This window comes from Thermobia domestica, chromosome 2 (assembly GCF_964235325.1).
Source record: "Thermobia domestica chromosome 2, izTheDome1.hap1.1, whole genome shotgun sequence".
In the NCBI taxonomy this organism is placed as follows: Eukaryota; Metazoa; Arthropoda; class Insecta; order Zygentoma; family Lepismatidae; genus Thermobia; species Thermobia domestica.
In genome coordinates, this window is record NC_137455.1 from 251,407,885 (window position 1) to 251,434,406 (window position 26,522).

The 26,522-nt window shown below is 34.8% G+C and overlaps 1 protein-coding gene across 2 annotated transcripts in view; it reads right to left on the reverse strand.

Moving 5' to 3' along the window:
- The window catches only part of LOC145678448 (high affinity cAMP-specific and IBMX-insensitive 3',5'-cyclic phosphodiesterase 8B-like), a 1,074,619-nt gene that overhangs the window by 41,805 nt on the left and 1,006,292 nt on the right, over positions 1 to 26,522 (reverse strand). For both annotated transcript variants that reach the window (XM_081748585.1, XM_081748584.1), the window contains 4 exons: positions 20,961 to 21,068; positions 7,538 to 7,725; positions 5,428 to 5,706; positions 3,945 to 4,072 (listed from right to left, as the gene is read on the reverse strand). In XM_081748585.1, coding sequence (XP_081604711.1) covers positions 3,945 to 4,072; positions 5,428 to 5,706; positions 7,538 to 7,725; positions 20,961 to 21,068 — 703 coding nt within the window. The remainder of the gene's footprint in view (positions 1 to 3,944; positions 4,073 to 5,427; positions 5,707 to 7,537; positions 7,726 to 20,960; positions 21,069 to 26,522) is intronic.

Below are 26,522 nucleotides of genomic sequence, written 5' to 3' on the forward strand. Positions count from 1 at the left end.
TGTTTTTCTGTAAATGAAACTAATCTTAAGATTCTAGATACTAGTTATAATTATCAATATATTCCTATCACTAATTGTCATTGGATATTTGATGATGAGATAGAAGATGTATGCACACCCGATAATGAATTTGTGTTCTTGAAAACATTTAGTACAGCTAAAATACATGTGAAAATTAATGATATTCCACTTCAAGATTTGATTGATACAGGAGCTAGTGTATCACTATTATCATATTCCTTTTGGCGTAAACTTACAAAAGACTATTCCAACCCTAGATTGCAGCAAATAGATAATTTAATTCTGGTTGATTACACAGGTAAACATAAGAAAAGGGTTATAGGAGAAACGCAAGTGGTGATTGCAATACAGGATTATGAAATCTCAATTCCAATTTTGGTTATTAATGAATTAAACGAAAATGTACTGATAGGTCTAGATTTTCTTACGCAATTACTTGCGGTTTTAGATTTTGAAAGTAAAACATTCTCAATACATACCCTTCACGACAAAATGGTTCAAAATTTAATTCCTATTAGTTATAACATTGCTTGCCAGTGTCAACCCTTTATAAATAATGTTCTTTATGTAAATGAGTGCAATAATAAGGAAAAGGTTATTATGGATCATGGAAGTGAAAAGCCTATTACAGACAGTAGTGATCATTCATTTCATAGATGTGTGGATGAAATTACAAACAACGTAAAGAATACTGATAAAAATTTTGTAGTACAATTCAGGAATATTCTCTATAAACATAGAAAGGTATTTTCACAGACCAGGATGTTGTAAAGATTTCGTATACGATATTGAAGTTGATACAGAAAGCCCAATAGTAACAAAGCCAATTAGTGAATATACTTTCAAATATCCGAAATATACTTTCAATACATTATACCTTATAGATTTAGGGAAAATGTAAGAAAACAGATTTCAGAAATGTTGCAGTACGGAATAATAAGTCCTTTACAAAGTGTTCATTTAAACTCGCTACATGTGGTACCTAAAAAGGATGGCAAACGTCTGAGAATAGTGTTAGATTTGAGAAAGTTAAATAAACATATAAAATTACAAGTGAAGTATCCCCCAGTTGAAGAAATCCTTAGTTCATTACAAGGAAATACCATATTTGAAAATCTGGATCTTGTGATGGCGTATAATCGGATCTTGTTAGGAGAAACTTCAAGACCCTATACAGCTTTTTCATTTGAAGGGCAATTATACGAATATAATTGAGTCGCCTTTGAATTGATTAATGGCAGTGCTGCTTTAGCATCATGTTTGAATGAAGTAATAGGACAAGATTTTCGTGTAAATGTGAAACGTTTCTAAGATCCTACAAGATGAAATAGCTAAGATATCCACAGAAGAATTAAAAGAGCAACAAAGGAGATATAGGTGTTATGCCAAAATTATACAATATCTAACACCTTGCCCTAAGTATTGCGATTGTCCCCGCAATTGGGATGCAATGTATCAAATGTCTAACGAGGCATTGTTGATTAAAGATTTTAAATATAAAAACAGAAACAAAATTTGTATTCCACCAATATATTAAAAGTGTATCATGACGATTTTGGTCATTTCGGATATTTGAAAGTATATTTACTAATTAGTAAACCCTTTTACTGGAAATCACTTAGGACGCAAATCAAAAGTTATATCAACGATTGCGAGGAGTGTATGAGAATTAAGCGTAACAATCAATCTATATATAAACCTATGATGTCGATATTACCTGAAAAAACTCACTCTTTTATTTCTGTAGACTTATATTGACCTTTTCCTAGAGCAGCTACAGGTGAAACTTTTCTCTTTACACTTATGGATATCTTTACTAGATATTTAGTGGCATATTCTTTGCGTAGGGCGACCTCATCGGCAATTGTGAATCGAATTCTGAATGTATACATACCACATTGTGGTAATTGAACATATAATTTGCGATAATGGTGGACAGTTTCGCAGCAATGTATTCATCCGTGCAATGAACAATGCTAACATTAAACTTCATTTTCTTACACCGTATCACCCTAGTAGTTCTGTTGTTGAAAATGTGCATCGAAATCTTGGCATGTTATTTAGACTGTTGCAGGGACAAACATACCGACTGGATTAAATATGCTACAGAAATCATCTACTGTTTGAATTATTCAGTTTCGGATACTTTAGGTGTCGCACCAGCGAATATTCATAATGGAACAGATTTTATAGTCAATAGAACAACATTTTGGCATTAAACTTAGTGAAAATGATGAAGTGGATTGCTCACATCTTATAAGTATGGTACGTCTTCGTAGGACACAAAAATTTCTTTTACGAAATCACAAGATAGAACATCAACAGTCAGGTAAATCTAGAATTCAAACAAATGATTTAGTTTTTGTGAGATTTCATCCTCAAAGTGATGCGTCATTAAAAAGAATTTATAAGTTTTGCGACTTATATGCAGGACCTTATTTGTGTAACAAACAAATTAACCCTAAAGTTTTTGAATTGATGGATGTGAAAACTGGTCAACTTTTGGGTTTACGTAATATTGACAAATTAAAAATATGGCGTCCGTCAAAGCATACTAAAAGTAAATGGATACAGTTAGTTAAGACATTAGTTCCTTCAGAAGTTTTATCCAAGATTAATATAGATACCATCGAGTTTTCAGATTGATTCTTGATATAATAATTTCTTGATTTGTATTAATCCTTCTTATGATATTGATTATTTTGTTTCATTTTGAATGTTGTTATGATTTCTTTGCAATTCGTATTTCTTCTGAATTCTATGCAATTTATATCTATGCATTGATACATATACTGTTTGTCAGTATTGTACTTTTGCCCAAATGGAAGTCAACATATACTGAGTATGTCAACATATACTGAGTTGATTCGTCAATGAGCTCCCATAATATTGAACTAAAGAATATGTCTTAGGACCTGAATAATTAAATAAGTTAATCGCGTTTGAATAAGTCCTCTTTGTTGATAAGTTTATAGAATTAAAATGGAATTAATTGCTAAATGAATATAAGAATGAGATAAAATGAAATTAATATAAATGTATTATAAAATATATGAGGGCTATTCGGAAAGTAATGTAACCATATATGTAAAAATAGGTAACGGTCTAGGATTCTTTCTTAAATTGAAACGAATTCAAGAAGTCATCGTCCGGGAGCCATATATACAACGATATTGTATATCTATTTTGTAAATTTCTTCTATTTTTATATCTTGGTTTTGAGCAACGGTGCTTAAACGTACACAATCTGTTGTGTAGAACAAGAAAAAAAAAAGAATTTAGATGATGTTGATTCTAAATATAAAAAAATAAGATTTAATCTTAGTAGCTGAAAATATATGTTGATTTTATATGTATAATTGGTACTCTTAGTTACCAAAACAGCAGATAGTTGTTTGTGTATGACAACAGGAAAAGAAAAGTATAATTAATGGAGTTTTGAGAATAAAAGGTAATAGTGATTCTATGTGGTGTGTGTGATTTTATATCATTCAATGGTGTTGACATAATTTAAAAATTTACACCAACTGTGGGCTGCAATGTAACATGTAAAATAAGAAAAATAAGCTATAATCGTTACGTTTTAGATAGTCGTTTCTATACGTTACAAGTAAAACATCCTTCAATGTAATATTAAACAGGATGCAACAAAATTATTTCAGAGTTCAAACTTATTTTCCCAGTTAAATCCCAATTACCTTCCCAAATGTTGGAAAAATATAATTCAAATGGTGGAACATACCTAATGCTATTGGAAGTTGATTAAATTTCCGTGTTCCACTTACTCATTTCATTATTATTTACGTCAGTCTGTGAATCATCCCTATATTATTACTTTACTTGTTCTGGTATACTGTTTATGAATAACTTACTTTTACAAATATTTCTCTCTCCTTTTGGTGTTCTGTCACTGAATAACTTACCTTTAAAAATATTAACTCTATCATCAGACCTTGTTAGTTTGAAGGTAATGGCAGCATGATGAGACTCCAAAACACTTAAATCATTGTAAAGAATCGCTAGGTCATTATCAGAGTTGCAGAGAAATGAGCTGAAAGTAGATAGAAATAGAAATATCAATAAGTAAAAAATAAAATGAAATTTCTACTTTTACGTTCAATAGTTACGACCTTTAGATTAAAGGAGATGAGTAGTTAACGGAAGTGAATGATAATGAAATAACTGACGAATAAGAATGTAGGAAAAAACGGAAGATCCTCGAAAAAACCCAAGAACATAATGCTTTCCGCTACAAACCCCGCGTGGTCAATGATCGAACTACAATCCCCTCTTCACCAAAGGTGAACGCTCTAACACTGAGCCACCGTACCCTTACTAATACATAAAATAGTATATATACTACCAGTGGTATGACCTTTCAGAGGTATAGAAAATTAACTTCAAAGTAACCTATTTCTAGCTCTAACAAAATATGCACGCATTACCTGCTTAATTAATTTAATAAGAAAAACGGAAAATTGAAATAACTATTAAGTTGAAGTCTGACACGATGACGATGAACGATTATCATTATATTATTTAGAGGTATTATTACTACTAATAATAATGGATTGCTAATATAGTTCATGTTTATGCCAATTACATCCCGAAGTGCAGTGGAAGTACTAATAGCCACACAGCTGCAAATCCTAAAATGCAGAAGTTTTAAAAATTACCTAGCTCCGCAAGTTCTGAAGTACGAAGTCCTAAATCTCAGCGAGACCTACAATTTATAACGTGTGCTCCTTTTTTTAGGGCATCTGCACTTCAGGACTTATGGACGTCACCCGATCAAGAAGGTAGGACGATAATATAAAGCAGGTTCTTATGGAGATGGGTAGCAACAATCTTAACGGGATTGGCTGCGCGAAAATAACGAATCCCTTAAGAAGCTTTAGTTTCAGTGGTACATTCGGTTTTCCAAAGCATAGATTTAACGAATTGCGTGAAAAATGAAATCATTTATTATTATCTACTAGAGAAACGTCTAATCTGTACTTAAAACAAATCTGCTAACTGCGTTTAATCTATAACTGAATTCCTATACTACAGTAGTGACACAGGAACATCATGATTATAAAATGTTGATGTTTACATAGAAATTGGAAGTATTTTGAATTAACTTCTTGAATTGCATTAGATCATGCAGATTTTGATTTAATCTTTTACAGACAATTTGTTTATATTTTCAACGTAAACGGCTAGTGAACCTGACTTCCCTATATGACCAAGGTTTGAGATTCGTATATATATGATTGGTTATTATACTAACAGATATATAAATTTTATTGTATATACTAAAATTTTGTATTTCTTCTTTCTTTTCAAAGGAAACTACTTTGTACCAAGAATGTATTACTTCTCTTTTTTTATTATGTATTATTTGTACCAAAACAAAAATCATACCTGGATTTTCCTGGGTGGTCAACGTCATGGACTGCCGCAGCGATCAAACAGGTAGCCTTATCAAGCTGATCCAAAATTTGTTTCATTCTTTCCCTCTCCAAAAAGCAAGCAGTGGCTTGGAGAACGTCTGCCGCGTGCGTAGAATTATGATAGGTGTTGTTAGAATGATAATTTGCTTCAATAATCGTCAGCCAGTTCTGAAGAGTAGATTCATCACAGTTCAGAGTTTTCTGTACTTCAAAATGACACATCAAATTCATTCCAAGCCACACCAACGGCCTAAAAAAATATATTATATATATTGACTAATTAGTCAAATGATATGATTATAGGCAGTAAATTAACTTCAGAAATTTTTATAAGATTCAAGTAAGTTTGACTTAAATAAATGCTTAATAGCTGTTCTTATGGCATGAAGAAACAAATAATTATCTTTTCCTTTGGAAGGTTCCTTCACTTATCCTTAGGTTTTTCTTTTATTCCTTGTCCTTGTTCCACAGAATGGCGAGGAACCTTATACATAAATTATGGACGCTTGGTCTGTTACAAGAGAACCATTATAGTCATGGGCGCCCAAAGAAAATTTTCTACGGGGTGAGGGCTCAAATCCCTGGTTGCTATATTACGTTTGGTATTTTTTTATTTGTATTAAGACAATTTTAAGAAATTTAATACATTTTCGTGAGCCAAGGGGGGCTCGAGCGCCACCCTGCTCTCCCCTTCGGGTGCCCATCATTATAGTTGATTGTTAACTTCTTCACAAGTGTACTACCAAACTGCTACGGTACCAGTGTTACATGCTCTTTGTAATACCTTTTTCCACTTGGTTTCTTAGAGAAAATAGAATCAATTACAAGGGGTATTTAAGAGATGATTTTAAACATATTTCATTTCAGAAATTTACTATGAACACTACCAAAGTTTTCTTTTCTTGAATAATGAACTATATACATACATGTTAAAAATAAAGAACTACACACATAAATAAAATGGATAACCAGTGTCTGTATCTTGCAAAGGAACTAAAGAATAGCATGCATAATGTCAGTGAAATAAATTACGTAGTTTCACAAAAAGCTACAGTTTCAAATTTATTTCAAAAGACAAAAGTTAGATCAGTATGTGAACCAACATAAACAAATCTACTAACTGCGTTTAATCTATAACTGTTCTTTTTAATTCTTCTTTAAAATCAATTACGTACTACGATATAAATATTCTGAGTAACTGATTTTAATTTAAACAGTAATAGATTTTGTCCAGTTGGCTAAGAACAGAAGTCAATGGTGAGTTTTTGTGAATCGACATTGAGCATTAGAGTTCCATAGGCCATAGAGTGACTTAGTTAGTACTTGCTATAATATATTCATTCAGAATCTCTAGTATTTTTTTTCGTTTTTTTTTTTTTTAGCTGTCTTATCCGCTTTTCTTACGAGCAGTAGAGAACAGAATTGCTATATATTCAAACAGTAGCTTGTGCAGAATTTCATTCAGGGGAAGAAGGGTTCAAAGCTCTCAAGTACATACCATTTCAGTATTTTTGTATACATATCTTAATATGGAAAATATTAATTTTTTCGATGTATTGCTCAAGAGGGAGAGGGACATTAAAAACCGGAAACCCCCATTCGCGTAAGACATTATATTCGAATCTTCAAATACGAAGATGATTCTGGTTTTTAGAAGTTGATTTTTGTTCGTTTGTTTAAACTAAGATTCGTTTCCAGTAGAGAGAATGAACTTATGGTCCTAGTGCTGAACATGAAATCTGATCATATGTACGTATTTTTCCCTTCTCTATCATCAGCCCTGAAGAGCTCTTGCAATATATTGAGTTTACTCGAAAATACATTTTAAGTTTTCAATATTTTAAAATATGGCTATCTTGCATTATCGTAAGGATTAATCTCTCTCAAGCACTCTTGCCGATGCTGAAACAAATATTCATATCTAAACATAAGCTTAGAAATAAAATCATTTATCCTCCAAATTTCCTTGTCTAAATAATAAAATGAAAACAATCTCAGTATATTCCAGAGTTTCTAAAGCTCAAATTATAATTTTACCTGCTTTTAAATTTCAACATGGTACTTATTCGTAAACACGATACCTTTGTGAAGTAAGGTCTTCTAATTTAAAAATATCAAATTCCCAGTGTAAAGCGGTTTTCATTAAATCCTGGAGCTGAGCTGGACCATGTGAAGTTGTTAAGGAAGGACGAGAACCATGTGCTGTATTAGCTTTCACAGCTGATTCACTAGAGCTTCTTCTGCCAGTGTACAAAGGTTTTGGACCTTGCTGGAAAAGAGGAAGATAATCATTAGAAATTTGTTTAACAACTTCTCAAATACATAAACTGCAAGACAACTTGATATGATTACATCGCTACAAACTCATTAATTAAGAAATAAAGACACGAAGAAAAAGATTTAAATTAAAAGTTGCGCTTACAAGTATGAAACATCAAGTTACAATGTACCACAGATGAAGCAAGCGAAAGCATAAGAGCTTTCAGCATTGGATATATAGGACGAAAAGGTGTGTTTTCGTATCTGTGTTTATATGTGTTGTGCGTGTATCCGTTCCATGGTAACTTTCGTAAACATTTTATGATTTATACGAAACTTTGCGTATATTTTCCTTGAAGCATCATACTGGTTAAAGTTGAAGTCGTAAAATATGAAGGAGTTACAAGGAAGCAAATTTGATATCAACTGGAAAATTCGCACGTATACACAATGAGATTAACATTACTTTTTCATCATAACCTTCGTAAGAATTCTAGCTGAATTTAGACTCTGTGTGTATTTTCTCTGAGACTTATGAATCATTCCTGTTGTTTATGGTTGAGATGGACTAAAAAAAAATAATGAATTAACCTACCCTACTCCAAATTAGAACTATGTATCTCGATAATTTTCGTTGAATTATGGAACATTAAAGAAAGCTTCGGCCTGAAGTCTGTTAAGAATAAGGGATGAGCTCATTCTTTTCACTTGAGACGAAACATTTCTTTCTCTTCCCCTGTGCTCGTCACCACTAATATATACAATGTTTTAACTTTTCTTTTATCCTTACCATAAAATCTTAATTAAGAGGTAATTATGTATCTACTGACGGAAGTAATGGTTGGAATATGTTATATTTAAATATTTTAAGTCGTAATTTACGAAATCGAATTTCAGAAATAAGACTGAAAATACGTAATAGAAATTAATATTTAATAAAAAAATAATAAATAAATGTCTTTTACAGGTTGAGAATACCATGAAACCATTAGAGATCAGTATATGATTTATTGCACTACTAAAATTCATCTACATTGGAACAAAAGAGCAATATATATGCCAAGCCAAACCATGCCACTTGCAGGAGTATTTGTTAGTGCTACGTAACTCTTTTCCCTCCCCATTCCTCTTCCGCTTTCTCTCTCTCTCTCTGTCTTTCTCTTTGCATTGGCAACATAGTGAATAAAACCAACCTATGCCGTGTTGATAATTCATCGTCTGCAATCAGGTAAAATGCTCTTCTGTAAATCTCCAACCCCATATTACTGGATCTGCCTTACTAATTAATAATTATTCCTATTGTTGTACTTACATGTACATGGTGCAGACTACGATAATATACTATGCTTGGTTATGGAAACATCATCCTATGTTAGTGTACTAATTTGTTATACACATTTTTTTCTAAAATTTTCTAAAATGTAAATAGGATAGAGATGGGACGGTAATTTCCTGAGTCAGTAGTTGAACTTCTCTGTATATAAGCCTTATTTTTGCAAGTTAAAGCTCTTCAGGAAATGTTCCAGCTTCAAGAGATCAACTGCCTTAGTTAATGGTACAAATAGATTTTTGATATACACTTTAAGTAGGTAGTGGGGAATATTCGTTTTGATTGTTTAACAATTATTTCATTTCTGGTTCTGTGATGGATCTGAAGTACATTTTCAGTGCGTGTACACTACTTTATGTTAAGTTCTACAGGTCCAGAACGTTTTGAATAGATTACAACATTGGCACGAATAAAAGAAATAAATACACAAATATAATCAAATAAACAATAATAATTTAATTAAATGAATAAATAGATTTGCTATATGGTATTTATTTTTTACTTCTTATCCACTAGAAGTTAACTGTCGTGATATCAAATTTTCTGGAGTGTTTTGTTGATTTTGATTGGTCATTTACTACTTGCCATACGTTATATACCATAAGTAATGGAAATAATCGATTTTATATCATATCGATTCTTCTTTAGTGTGAACTATCGTACTGTCAGTTCGCCTATACGTATATAATATGATATACTATATATTTCCTATAAGATTTTATTTCTATTATCTGGCTTAATTATTCTATTTGACGTGTATTTTCTTTGCTTCTTTTATTACTACCTTTGGAACATTTTCATATTTATTACAAATATTATTTTGAAGAGTAACACAACATTCTAAATGAACTCATCCAACAGTATACACAATAATTCATGTAAAACTTGCACAGCAAATAGGTCAGAAATGGAAAATACAATCGATGCGATGTTTTTTAACAGACGACGTCAAGTGTATAGAAGGGCTAATATTTGTAACCCATTAAAAATTAAAAAAAACAGTCTAATGAGGTTCTGTAAAAAATACTTTATATGGGACATTGTCTTGGAATATCAGTAAAGGAAAATGCAACTGGTGAGAATGTCAATACTGTTTATTGTACTTATCTTGTGCAACTACATCATGAAATATTGTCGAAAGAAATGAAAGACGACTGTTAATGTCCCATTTAACAGTACAAGTACGAACCACCATGTTCTCCATGTTGTGTTTCGAGGTTAGGTACGTGCTTCCTACTACCCTCATCACTCATTGAGATAATTTAGCGAAGTAGACGTATTGGATTCGCTCAAGAACATGGTATTTTCGAATGGTGACAAAGGGACATAATGTTAGTGTTCGGCGAATATAGTAAGAATGCTGAGCTGCATGTACGATGTACGTCGAGAAACACCCCAACAAACATAAACTAACTTTTATGTTTGTTGGAATATTATGAACATTTTTAACCATCTAAGGGAAAAAAGAAATGTAATACCTCGTCGTAGTACGGAAAAAAAAGTGAATAGCATGGCAAGAAAGGTTAATGTTGTAGCTGTAGTCGCGGTAGCTCCCCATGTTAGTACACGTTCCACCACAGTTCTGGTCTGAGTCAGACAAGAGTCGTTCGTATTTTCCACTGTCGCAAGTTCCACCAAGAGCTACATGGAAATAATTGTATTCGTCAACAATTTTGCGAATGGGCAGTAAGCCAGAATCCACCTGATTTGTTTTGTATCTTGTTTTCTAATGAAGCAACATTTACTTATCATGGACAGGAAAACATCCGAAACATCCATTACTGGCCTGTCATTATCTCATTGGCTGCATCAAGCGAAACGACAGCGTCCGTGGAGTGTAAATATGTAAAATGGAATATTGAGTCAACATTCACAGGGCCGTTCTTCATTAAAGACGTATTAGATTCTCAAAAGTATATCAATTTACTAAAATTAATCTTTCCTACCGATGTTAGAAGATATTCCATTGGAGACAAGAGGGAACATGGAGTTCCAGCACGAGGGCTGTCTAGCCCACAGGGTAAGACTCACTATGATCTGTCTTAATGAAATATTTCGTTATTGTTGGATTGAAAGAAGATCTGCCAATTATCTAGTCCGTTCCCCCGATTTGACCCCTTTAGATGTTTTTCTCTGGGGAATGGTAAAGAACATCGTGTATAAGGCCATACCAACGACTATAGACGATATGAAATGCCGTATTAGTGCAGTCTGTTCTTCAATTTCGACTAAAATGCTACATCATCTTCATACGATAGACTGGAGGTTTGTCGTGTAACTAATGGACATTATTTGATTATTTGTGAATATGTGTGTTGTGTTGGAAACGTCTAAACATAGTTTGGCTCATGATGCTTTTTACGTACTTGTACTGTTAAATAGAGCATTGGTATTCATTCTTTGTGTCTTTCAACGACATTTCCTGATATATTTGGAGTAGACACATACAATAAACACCACTGAAGCATAAACGTCGTGATTGAGAAAAATAACGTGATTCTCCTAGTTGTCGCCAACTTGAACTTCGATTTGTTAATTCAGTAAATGAACTAAAATAATTTTCATTTTTCGGTTCTTCATATGTTTCATTATTAGTTACTTAATATCGGACTTCCGAAGAGAGAATTAATTGAATTTATTGACAGAGCCTATTGCGACAACTCCCAGTCACGACCCCTGTTCAGTTTTATTTAAAGGTAGGAAAGACTGATAAAGAGATATATGAAAGTCAAGGAGGTAGAAGAGAGAGAACAACAAATGGGCATAGAAGGAAGAAAGAGGATTAGTGAGCCCTTGAAAAGAAATATATTATAGGTAGGGAGAGATCGGAACAAAACGTTGCAGGAAAGGGATGTTGGATAGTATATGGTTAATACAGAAGATAAAAGAGGAAGAAAAGAAAATAGAAATAAAGAAATACTAGATAATTATGGAAACATAGTAAGGAAGCTTAAACAGATATTAAGTGGTGCTTCGTATCCGAGTTTTGTTGTTAAGGAAATCAATTCCGAATTGTTCCTGATGAGACATATGTTCCCTCATACTACTCAGACCTAGATCCAGGTAGCTGCACAAGTTGGAGTTACCCTGACCCAGCCCAGATGATGAGAAGTATTAATTTACTCGCTTATCTGTTATTTCTGAGTATCAAATAACTTTCATCCAGTAACTGATTGTACATAGTGGAGGTCGAACACACGTTTGAGTTAGACAGGGAAGGAAAAAAATTCAAAGTGATACACATGTTTTCCATAAATCGGAGTTCCTGAAATTCTTGAAAAGACTGTTGTTATCCCAGCTTATTCTGTTGTTTCGGCTTGCCTTTCAGAGTCGAAAAAATCAAATGAAATCTTTGAGTTTTACGTCCCATGGTTATGCCGGCTGGGCTAAAGAAGACGGTGATGAGTAATGCATGAAATGGTGGAATGAATAAAGTGGGAGGAAACGGGAGAACCCCGAGGAAACCCACGCACACGGTGTTTGTCCACCAAAAGTTCACTTGTCGGGGGCTGGGATCGAACCCGGGACCCCAAGCACCAGAGGCCTTTTAGAGTTGATTTGGATTAATTTAGAATTAGTTATCCTTCATGACCTCGACGATGAATCAATACACACATATTATAGTCATACACATACATAAGAAATGTTATTATTCTAAACCAACATTAGAGATTACCACTTAAAACTAAAGTTATTACTCATTCACGCATACACAAGCATATAGGACAATGTATTGATACAGGTAAATCTGCTTAGAAGAAAAACCATCACCTAGCTACAGTTCGATAACATTTATTACACTTATCAAAGTAAACACAAATAAGATGTTAATTACATGCAAATCAGTGTACATATAGTTATATCATTATACATATAATGTTAAATTATTTCAATATAAATTTAATATTGGAAAGGAAATAAAAATATTTTTAAAAAGAATAAAATACGAATTGAACATTTGTAACATCGAATCATATCTTGTATATGAAGAAGGTTTTTCAAAAAAAAATCTGTTAAACGAGTCTTTTCTCGTCGTTTCACATAACATTTTACTTCAAGTGTCCTTACGGCACCTATTTGGCGTCCAATGCATGTAGTTTTTATTCGAAGATGAACATAGTATTTATTTACTACTAACACATTTTCACTTTACAGGATTACTTATTCATATATTTTTATCTATTAGTGAATTACGATTTCTGTCATTGGCTTCAATTTAACTAACTCATTTATTTCATTACTTCATTTATTATTTAGTTAACTGAATATCTCTTAAATTATCGTCATATTATATGTTATTGCACACTCGCACTCTCATACTCATATTCGTATGAGTTATAGGAACTAATTTTTTTTGAATTCGTCGAGGTTTTTGATACCACTCTCGAAGGATAATTGGTATGACATTGCAGAGGCTGTTAGTCACTTCCCACCAAGATCACGATCACTAAAATGACACACTATTTGAGATTCAGAAGTTTGTATATGTCAAGGGAAATGAAGATACAAATGTATGGGAAGATTTCAGGTTCATGAAGTTAAGGATAGTCTTGATAATTTCGGGTTACGATAACCTGCCTTGTTTACATGCAACATGCAATTAGTAGAGTAATATTGGATATTAAAATACACATACAAGTTATTTTTTACATTACAAGACTAAGGATGAGGTTTGAACGTAGGGCGGTATATGCCAAATCTACACTTTAAAATTTGTCGAATTTTACGAAAGTATGGCAACCAACGCTACCGCTCGGGGTAGGTAATAAGACCCTTTATTCACATTTATCAACGTATTTCAACATTACACGATTTTCCTTCAATACCACATTTACATTCATTACACATTTGTAATTCAATATACATAATCATTATTTTACCATTTCAAATTAATTACCCCGCTCAATAAAAATTTTTAGGTTGTAACACTACATCATGTACAATGAAATAAATTCAACTATACGACGAATAAATAACCGCGAAATATTTGTAAACACTTACATCCTTAATGATTTCAAAATAATAAACATTGAAAGTATAAGGCACACACGTAAACTGAACTACGATACAAAAAATTTGACAGTTTGCCATCTATGACACCTTATAGAAACAAGAATGGAGACGATGAAAATTATGAAGGTAAACTTCAATCGGAAGATGGTAGAAGAAAACAGAAGCAAAGTTAAATAGTATACTGGACGAACGCTCGCGACTACAGCAGGTCGAATTGCGATGGAAACGGTCCCCTGATATCTGACAAAAGTGAATAACTCTATGAATTATGGCTTGCAACATCTCAATTGAATATTTACGTTCAAATAAGATATATTAAATGGTTGAGAAATGTCAAGTTAAAACGGGGGTGGGGGAGGAATGTTGAGAAAAAAATCTTAGAGAATAGAAAGATAGCTAGAGAACAGAGGCGCGCTAAAGGAGAATAAGATAGAACACTAGATACTACAAAGATAAATGGTCGAATTTAAACGACAATCGTCAACTTCACAGTCAAAAATATATATTTAAATATACCGAAACAGGTGGCCTACTAAATGCGTGGCCTCAGATATATCTCCAAGTGCGAGACGAGTCCGTGCCCAGAATGAGATTTTCACAAAGACAAGGGCTGTATGGAAATCCCATTACACGCTGTATCCGGTCAACGCCATTGGAGCCCCGGAACTACCGGAAGGGACGTGTAGTCTCTTAATTTAGAATCTCTAATAAAAAAAATTATCCGACCCCTCAGCAACTGAGAAGAGTTCAGGTTAAAGTGGAAAACTAGTGTAGAAGTCAATAAAATAAAGAAAATCCTAACTGGAGTTTGCCAAAATAAATTAAATAATTTTGTACTGGCAAGTTAATAGAAGCCAGATTTTGCCAGTCGGTCCCAGTCCGCAAGATTCGCTACATCTTGAGGCGTCAACTAATTTCAAATACTATACCTTTAGAAATAAAAGAAGTGAAGATTCATGGACATTAGGATTCCTTGACGCTCCGGTACGGGAATAATGAGATTCTACTGTAATAAATCTACTATGCTATTTACTCTTACTCATCCCGTCACCTCTACGAACAGTGATGAACTCGGTTTAGTAGAATGACGTTGAAAAAATCTCAGAGCAATCAAGTACTATCGCGAGTATAAGACTAGTCGCATATGCTTAAACTGTACCAATTATGAAAACAGCTATACTGTTCTGTAGTTACTTTTAAACTATCCAAAAACATTTACTACATACACGCCACTCATATCGTCAGACCAGATAAGCAGTTATTACGCACGATTACGGTTGTATGTCAAGCTACGAAGTAAAAACATAGTCGATCATTTTCCCACATACTTCCTCACACGAATTTCTAATGTAGGGGTCACTGCTCGAACATTCATCATATATAAACAATCAATACCTTAGCAATTCTTAACAAGTGGCAAAGAATATACTGGGCTCATATACATACATCAAGGTGTCCTATCATTTAATGACACTCACTATCTATCTATCTATCTATCTATCTATCTATCTATCTATCTATCTATCTATCTATTTGGTCTAGGAATTAATTCGTGCGGGTGGACAAGAGATGGCGCAACGAACGGAGCGTCCCACAGTTCCGTGTATCCACACATGTGTTGCAAACCCCTGTCATCGCGTATCGTTCGTAGTATAGGGCAGTGGATTAAAGCGTCAACAACACCAGTTTGTAGTTAAGTGAACATGGCGCAATTTGTGCCTGATAAGGTGTTTTTACGGGGTGTCCTGCTGCATTACTTTAACATGCAGAAAAGTGCGACTGAAAGTCATCGTATTTTGGTGGAAGTGTATGGTGACCATGCTCTAGCTGAGCGAACGTGTCAGAAGTGGTTTGCACGGTTTAGAAGTGGTGATTTCGGCTTGGCAGACCAAGAGCGAGCTGGACAGCCAAAAAAATTTCAAGACGAAGAATTGACAGCATTGCTCGAGCAGGATTCGTGTCAAACGCAGGAACAACTTGCAGCAGCATTAGGCGTTGATCAAACAACAGTCTCCAAACGCTTGAAAGCCATGGGAATGATTCAAAAGATGTCACATTGGGTTCCACATGAATTGAAAGACAGAGACGTTGAAAGACGAAAAACCATTTGCGAATTGCTGCTTCAACGACAGAGCAGAAAGGGGTTTCTGCATCGAATTATTACGGGTGATGAGAAGTGGATCCATTACGAGAACCCTAAACGAAAAAAGGCCTGGGTGAAACCAGGTGAACCAGGTCCATCACAACCAAAACGAGATATTCACTGTGCAAAGGTTATGCTGTGCATATGGTGGGATATGAAAGGTGTGGTGTACTATGAGCTGCTGCAACCGGGTGAAACTATGAATGGAGAACGTTATCGACGACAATTAATGCGTTTGAAGCAAGCTCTGGCCAGAACACGACCAGAATGGGAGAACAGACATGATAAACTTATTGTTCAACATGATAACGCTCGCCCACATGTCGCAAAACCGGTCAAAACCTATTTAGAAAATGTCGGATGGGAAGTTTTACCCCACCCGCCGTATTCACCAGACGTTGCTCCTTCGGACTACTACTTGTTCGATTGCATGAACAACGATTTGATTGGACAGCGGTTTACTTCTTCAGAAGATATCGAAACATGGGTCTCTGACTGGATCGCTTCCAAGGATGAGGACTTCTTTCGCCACGGAATCCGTACATTGCCTGACAGATGGGCGAAAGTGGTGGCTAGCGATGGACAATATTTTTCTTAAGGTATTTATGTATTTTGTGTTTGTACTACAGCTTCAATGTGTGCGTACCAACCGCACGAATTAATTCCTAGACCAAATATATATACTATTATCATTACTACTCATTTATATTTATATACTTTTTATATCACAGATTCATTTTTAGACACACTATTCTTTAATTATACCCAAGACTGTCCAAAGTAGTCACATTCCATACTTTAAAATCTACATGCCACTAAAGAAATTCTTGTGCACCGACCGGTACATGAGAACTCGCATGAACCAAAATTCAACTCTTTCAATACAAGCCACATTATATTTACACTTCATAGCTTAAAGGTCGTATATACGCAAGTAGAATTCAATATTACTTACTGTACTCTTCGATAAATATACTCGTAGTCTGACATCGATAATGAGATTAATTACCGAAAGAAAAAAAGGAAAAGTTTGAAACTATGAACTGACGATGGGGATAGCGTCATGTATACTGGCTTGTGTTTAAGCACAAAAGTAAAGTTTATTTTTGTTAATTATTTAATTATTTCGCTACAGAACGGATAATGCTCCTCAAAATAGACAACTAGTAAGGTACTTTATTGATTTCACTACACATACGGACTGTGCCTACCACATAATTTCAAATATTAACGAAAATTAAGCAATTTTAACTTTACTAATTGTCTTAAATATGTTGATAAACAAACGGCTCTGGACGCGTGAATGTTCATTAGCGATTAGAGAGCGCCACAATGTGACAATAAACTTTGTACTGGAAAAAGTGCTTTGTACTCTATTAGAAGCTAACTACAAGTTGTGTCTTATGAAATAACGATGCAAAATCACAATAGCTTTGCATTACGGACGAATTTACTTATTATGTTAGGCTAGAAGAGATGAATAGTTATGAATCAACAATACACTGTCCTTAATCCCTTCAGTGCGTAATTTTCAGATGCCACTATTTTAAGCAATCACAATGAAATTTGTGGCCTTTTGAACCTCTCAAGCAATCACAATGAAATTTGTGGCATTATGATCTTTGTTGCTTCTAATTAGCTACTATAACTAGTCATTGTTGTATTTATGGTTATCATCATCATCATCATCATATGATTAGGTTACACAAAATTTGGGAATGCCTCAACAGATCAAGCCCAATTTTGCTGTGTTGTCTCTTGGGGTTCCTAGCAAACTCGCTAAATATTGTCGGGAATAACATTAGTCATACTATGGGAAAGTATATTCGCCATACGCAATACAAAATAGCCAAAGCAAAATGAAAGCGTATATATACGCCATCTGCACAGCAGGTGCGTTTTGAAGACACGAGTTAATTCGCCACCCACACTGAAGTGGTTAAACAGGTTAATAACACTTTCACACATACATCAATACACACATACGTGCTACATCACATACGAACTAAAACTACACATACTAATACTTATCACTACAGAAATTTAAATTCTACATATAGATACTAAACGAATCACTATCATCACCACATTTCCAACTGACTCTGATGCTAAAGGAGAGAAGGGAAATAGTACGGGCCAGGTGGCCCTTGCACTCAAATTAACCCATTCGTTGCAATTATCAGATTATTATTTATAGCCCCAGAGGGACATATCAAACTATTAAGGGAAAGGAACCTTTACGAAATTATTCAACCCATGATGTGTTGGAAGCTGTCAATTTAAGAGCACAATAGAAGTCCCTACAGAAGTTTATTCTGACTTTTTAATATTGAACACTAAACCATATACCGCCATGTATAAAAAAAAATCACATATACTATATACACAAACTATATTGGGCAGGCTACCGAAACCTAAATGAAATTTTGAGGGTAAAAAGAATATGTGAAACGTTTTTAAAGCACCAAATCTTAGTTTGAAAATCGCTCAAAACAGGAAAACCAATGCATTTTAAACCTGTCTATGAAATCAAATATGGCGATCCTGGTACGTAACTTGAAAATCCATCTTTCACTGATTTCAGTCTGTTTTTGATATGATTTCAATATTCTAAGACTCCTACTGGCTTCCAACTGGTTTATTTCTTAACGCAAACTAATTTTACCTTGTTATTTCACAGAAATCTGGTTCTTTTAATGAATTTATTGCATCGCTGCGACCTACGTTGTTTACTCGACGGCTGCTACCAGACGAAGACGAGGTAAATCGCGCCAAAATACTGAGATAGAATATAGTTTCCAATCATAGCACGAGAATTTTCACGGCGGAAAATATAAAGCGAATGAAAAATGGTAAAAACTGGATCAAACCGGATTTTAGCAGGATATAAGCATCTCAGAGGGACGAAGCGGGGGGGGGGGTCGAAAATATTCTGCCAAATATTGGATTTGTGGACAAACTCGGAAAATTCTGCCCAACTACTGACCTATAGTTTACATTGAAATAAAAATGTATAATTTCAATAATCATCCAATTGAGGTGCCCATATACAGAAATTTAAGATGAAATAATATATAAATAAAGAAATTATTCCCCGAAATATAATTTTTCCTAATTATTCTGAAGCTCTTGAGTTAATTTTGATTTGGACAAGGAACAAACGGATTTAATACGTAAACCGAAAATTATGTGGTAAAATCTAATAATACACAGTATGGTCAAAAATTACTCGGACCCCCTCCCCAAAATTTATGCTACCTCAACTGTAATTGAATATTACAGCACTGACATTATCACCTCTGGTACTTTCCTTTACATAACATTCCAAGGCATTGTTCTATTTTTAAAAAAAAATATTACAATGTGCTTTGTAAAACCCTATTTGACTCAGCTCTTCTATACACTTGATGTCTGTAAGAACAGCACATTGATTTTATCTTTCATTTCCGAGTTATTCACAGTACAAGTTTTAGATGAATCATGTATGTCAAATATCACGAGTTCGAACGTAGATTAACAAAATGGAATGAGAATACAATGGATAGTAAAAGGAAACCAATGAATACTCTGATAGCAAGCTATGTTGTACTGCCAATTTTTTTCGCTTCGCCCTAATACTGATACTGGTGGCGTGGTCTTGTAATCCAGTTCTCTTGGAAGCATGATATTGTGTGAGGGAAGGGGGTGCGTCCTGTACTGTGTGGGTTGATCTTGCTTAATGATCTGTGCGCCAACCACCTCCAACAGATTTAACTCCTGATTATGATTTAGAGTTCTCGTTAACAGTAGGCCCTCCCCTTCATAACCTTGGTGTTGCATAAGGATGCAAATACAAAATCCCACACCACGTCCCTCCTTACGCACAGATTTTATTAACTGAAATTGTTAAAACAGATCTAAATGTACACATGAAAGATGTTGAGGCCGTCCTTATTTCAATGTCCACACTCATACACGCACAAGCTATAGGATCATTGGACTTCTCGTGTGTTTTGCATTTAGTACGTGAAAAGAAAGGACGGAAATTCTCTACTATAACACTATAAATTATACTATAAACCGTCCAGATAGAGTGGGTGTATAAAGAGCTTGAGATAAGTGGCTGAAGTAAAAATAACCAATATTTGTATCAAATAGAGATATCACAAATACCCATCACTTTAATATTTGCAAATTATACGCATAAGCAGACAGCTGTTTACTCGTATTTTTTCATTCTTTTCCGTGGTCTATGCCTCTTGACACTTACACGGGAGGAAAATTCGTTCTTCTGGCTACCTACTTCAACTACAGCTAAGGGATTTGTGTACCCTTCAAACAAAGAAGATGTTACATTGTTTCCAAGTTCCTAGCCCTCCTTATTAGAAAAATCACACCCTCCACTGAAACTGTTGTCTGAAAGCCTAACATTGTCGTTCGTTCTCTTAACATTACATCTATAGATCTGGAGTGGTTGCAGATATCAAACACATAAAAAGTACTACATTACATTTATTTGTTTATCAGATTATACGTAAATATTGGAAATTCTATACTTCAAGAAACGCTGAGCTTCATATATAATAACAAATCAAAATGTAAGAATTTTCATAACAAGTAGGTGAGACTAATTGTACAGTCAATGTTTATACGAGCTCGTACGTTAAATTATGCATCAACATGCTCTTAAATTGCACGTAAGATTATGACTAATATATTTCGCTTTTAGCCTATTATCAATTATGTACTCAAAAGGTAGTAACATCAAAGCAGTACGTACGGACAATAAAGCGCCAATGAGGTCGGTTGTAACAGGATCTTCGCTGCGAACTTTTTCTTCCATTAACTGAGGAGAGTATAATTCTGTCGTTCGCAATATTTCAACTACCTGTTCAAAGTAAAAAGTAACATAAAATTATGCACAAAGTAAAACATAACATAAAATTACGTACTATAAACATGGTAAAACTTGTTTCTACGTGCCACAACTCTGTTTGTACTTAATAGTTTCATTGCAAACCAATTTAAAATATTTTTTGTACCTGCTGGTTGTTATATAAAGTTATATTATAGTTGTCGTGAAACGTAAAACAAGCAAAATGGAAATAATAAAATTTTAGAAGAAAAAATTGTTTGAACGCAATTTAGCTATTCTCAGAGACGGACTGGGCCGCCCGGATACCCGGAAATTTCCGGGTGGGCCCTGCAGTCTGCAAAATCACTTATGATATTGCTCGATTAGCTATAATTATTTCAAAATTCCTTTCTCGTATACAGAAACCAGCGGTGTAACTAATGGGCCAGCAGTGCTAGGGAAGGGAGGGCACTAGTGAAAGGGGCCCCCCTGCCCAACCCGTAGCCTTGTTTTTTGAAAAATCAATACGATAATAAAAAGTCTCAAAAATGTACGTAAGTTATTAACTAGAAAATGTAATCTCGTCTATAATTTATGTATCCAATAATGTGATGAGCAATCGATAACATATAAAGAGCATAGAGCTGATTCTCCTACGGTAAGGAAACCGTGTCAGACATGGAGTTCTTGGACCCGAGTGATGACGATAAATAATGGTCCCCTGAGCACACCGGTAATATCAGAAAACGGGCCTGCAGCCCCAGAAATCAGGCCCCGAAATTTTGAGCTTAGGTCCCTTCTATCCACCAATGAAATATGTAGTTCTTGGATGTGGGAGGCTGCAATGGAAACGACGTGGTCCCCTTTCGCAGTGGTGATGTCACAAATCGAGTCCGGGGCCTGATGTTCCCAGATATCGGACCCCGAAAGTATAGGGTCGGGTCCCTTCTATTCACCAACGAAGCATGGAGTTTTTGGACGTGGGTGGTTGCGTTGGAAAGCGTAGGTTTCCCCTTAGCACATCGATGATGTCGTAAATCTGGTCCGGCGCCCGAAGCCCAAGAAATCGGGCCCAAAGGATGCTGATGCCATATTCTCCATGCTTTTTGCTCAAAAAAGTAAGTTTCCCTATTATGTTGCCTGAATGTCATTCAATCGAACATTACAAGACAATACTGATCCTGCATGTCAGTAAGGTACAGCGCAATATATTTGATATCGAAGAGAAGGGATCTGAGCCCAAACATATAGGGCCCGAATTCTTGGGTTTCAGGCCACGGGACCGATTTCTAACATCACCGCTCTGCTCAAGGAACCCGGTCCTTTCCAACGCTTCAATTTGCGTTTCCAACTTCATGTCTAAAATGGTTTCCTTACTGTAGGAGGATTTTTATGGAATATTCTCTATGTTCTTATCCAAGAGTAACAAAGACATTACAAAGCTGTGGGAATTAACAGGGCATTAGATTGGGATAATTTCTTTTTATCGTATATATAAAGTACACGGGAAATAGTGGACCCCAATGGAAAGGCACCACTCCTTTCTTGCAAATCTTTAGTTTTTAACTTATGGTTTTTTTTATTTATTTATTTATTTTTCTTTTTCTTTTTTCTTTTTTTTTTTTTTTTTTTTACTTATTTCCAAAACTCGGATAAAAGGAAGTCTCCATTGCTGATGTAATCATAGCTTTTTAAAAGTCCAAGTCGATAAAGAAGAAGGGGCATAGCAAGATAGAGTTTCTAATTCGATATACCTAACAACAGTGCACGAATATTAACAGGGGCCCATTTGCGAATATTGCGGGGTGTTGGCATCGGGATATAAATCCAGGGTAGATTAAACGATAGATTTAAAAACAACAAAATTAATCTTTCATGCTTCTTGTCTTGATCCTCGCCGATTTACTGATTTACTAAATGAGGCGTTTCAGAAGGTGCTTTGCAGGAGATAGCTGAAAATGTTTAGTTGGGCATGAAAATTTGAAATTTGAATTGTTGACTTTTGCTAAAATTTAAGGGAAAAACTCCGGAAAACTCTGTTAGACTACTGTGATAAAGGAAATAATGATGACTGTACTAACACACAATCTGACGTAGATGTTGCAGAATGCGACAGTTCTACTAAGTGTAGTGCCTCGGAGGGCCAAAGCGAACCTGAGGAATACATTGCCTTTTTTTCAGAAGGCTAGTCTTATAAAATGTGCAACGAAAATCATCCATGTAAGTAGTGTTACTTGTGTTGCTACAGGTTGCTACTAAGGTATAACATGCATATTTCCACTTTCCAAACACTGTTTACTGTATACAAATATTTGATAACTCTTTCAGTTACTCCAGTATTGTATGGGTGAGCATTCAGTTATCGTAAATTAATTAAAACTTGTACACGTTTCTCTTTATCAAATCATATTCTGGAATCATTTATGCTTATGGCTATCGGAAGGGTGTTCTGCAAAAAAATCTCTAATGATGAAATTATCGATCAAATTGGGAAATCTTCTCTTTAGAAAAATGCTTCTGTAAAAATTGGTTTGATAAATGAACTTCATTACTCACGCATTTTATAAGAATTGCAAAACACATCAAAGACATGACTGACAAATGCATTATCACCTCTATGTAGTCAATAAGTATGCGAATTTTTACATCAAAAGTTCGTGTTGTTCGTTCCGTTTTTCTTTCTTGATTTTGAGAGGGTGATTCCTAACTGCCGTTAGTAGAAAAAAATATTTTAGGCTGTAATGCTAATATATGGTAGTAATGTTCCAATTTAATTAGTGCTTAAGAAGTCAACAAGAAATTATTTATCAAACTCAGTGTGCTTTATCAAAAATGTTTTAAAACCGTTTCTCTAAACTTTCTGTGTTGTCAAAATCTTACTTTCTTGTTTCTCACCTCTATAATTGGATGGTTACTCAATGTTAATTATATATCATGTAAACAAATCTTCAAAGATAGACTATTATTTTACGCGATAAAATTAAGTTTATTATAATTTATTCACTCATTTGCATCTACCATTCTTGAAAATTAAATTTGAAGATGGAATCGCATCATATTCAGATTCTTTCAATATAAACAGTCATTGCTTTGAAGGGACATGTATGATTCACTGCAAAGATTTTCACACAGTAGAAAATGAAGAAAGCGAAATAATACTTGGCTAAAGATTATTATTAGACACGGGGGCGGGGCTTTAGCCATCTAAGTCTCCAGCTAAAGATTCATTCCTAAAAGGGCAGTCCTGACTTCAGACCAACTCAGTACTCATCAAGGCCCTTAAGCATCATTCTCCAGGTGGGCCCTTGTGTTCCCAGTCCGCCTCTGGCTATTCTTGAACTGCAACTTAACACTCCTTGTCTTGTGTGGAAGTAAAACATTTTCGATTACGATACTTTCAGAACTGACTATTTTTATCTATTTATTTATGATAAAGCTAGTTTCAACAGATTTTAGAACTAACTGACACAGTACAGTATTTTTTTCTCTGGAAAACAATTGTACATTGCGAAACATATGGGGAAAGATGATTACTTGGTTAATGGAGTTAAACTTTCCATACCAATACTCAGCGTATGAAACGAGACTTAACAAGTTCTTTAGTAAATAATTTCATAACAATATCAATTGGAATACTGTTTCCAATATTGCACAAAATTAAATTTTCTCTGTTCCACTCTCATATTACATATAGTTTGAAACACATAAGAGATTTCACGTGGTAATGAAATGAAATCTTTGAGTTTTACGTCCCATGGTTATACCGGCTACGCTAAAGGAGACGGTGATGATGAGAAATGAATGATGGAATGAAGAAAGTGGAAGGAAACGAGAGAACCCCGAGAAGATCCACGCACACGGTGTTTGTCCATCAGAAAGTTCACTTGGTTCGAGCTGGGATCGAACCAGAGATCCCATGCACTAGAGGTGAACGCTCTACCACTGAGCCACCGCAGCCCTCACGTGGTAATATTGAGGATATATGTACAGCAATTGTTAGTGAGTGTTTGAAGATTGTAACTCCTAAAGAGCAAAATCATTGGGCAGTGTTAAAGCGCGCAGAGATCATGATGCAGAAATGGGAGAGATCTCTCAGTCTCAAACAAAGAGGATAAATTGTGGGTGTGTGTTTTTTGACTCAAGTGAATCTACGGTGGCAAATGCATTAGGTGTACCCGAGCAGCAGCACTACGATTATAATGGTCTACATAATTCATGACAAAACAATCTCAGTGAAGAGTAGTAGTGAATGGAAGAGAACTCTCAGTGTCAAGCATTGCTAAACGTTAAAAGAGGTTTGTCACCAAGGACAGCGGATGCGCCAAGAGTGTCTGTTGAATTCAATCAGTACTTGTAACAGATTATTATGACAATCACAGTTTAACGCGAACTGCATAACTTGAACAAACGTTGTAATTTTCAAACCGCTCATCATAGTCAACAACGCCTTAGCGCGACGAAAATGGTACCCAGAATATGCAAAGTGGACGGCCGATTATGAGTCATGTTTTACCTTATTCCCAACAACAGAACGTATTTATGTATGGCCTAAAAGACGCGTAAGAAGCTTATGCTTCAAACTGTCAACTTTTATCGTAAAACATGCTGACGGTTGTGTGAGACTATTAACAGCAATTTCCTGGTATTCCGAAGGTCTTGTGATTAGGCTTACTGATAATCATTTTGTGGACATTCTAAGTAACCACGTTCACCCTATAGTCTAGATGTTTCTGGCCAGTGGCGCCAATTTCAAGATTACAATAAGCCATTTCACATTTCTGATCCTGTTAAGATGTGGTATCATTAACATTGGGATAAACTATATTGCAACGGCACTGGGCTGTCTAATCCAATACCTCAACATTATTGAACACCTGGAGCTCAGGTTCCATGGCAATATTATGCGTACTGATAATCTCTGATACGTAGTTTGAGAAAATCGAAAAAAAAAAATGAATTTTTGGGCTCTAAAAGATATCACCCATTGCCAATAATGACTGACAGTTTCTATTTTGCTGGAAGAAGTTATTTATTTATATACTACATATAAAGCAAAATACCCTGTTAGCTAGCAGATTGGGTCTATTGTTGTTTGTCTTTTTCTGATAATGATAACATATTCCTTTACCCATATACTACTTGTATTTCTAAATTCCTTGGAAGGAGGTGGATTATCTCAGTGTGAGCTCACTGGGTAGGGTTTCGATGACTGTTCCACAATGGCTGTATGTAGTAATAGTGCACAGAGCATTATCAGATGACAAATGTTTTCTTCTTCCTCTTCTTCTTCTGCATGACACTAGTTAAACCTTGTTGTTAACAGTGTTCAATTTCTTTTCTGTATATCCAAAACACAACAATGTCAAAGAAAACATTATTTCCTTCCGCGAAAAGCCCCGCGAAGCGTAGATACCATCGCTTCGCCTTCGTAAATTTTTCTTTCATAATCGGACAGCTTTACATAATAGCGGATTGTTACTCTTATAA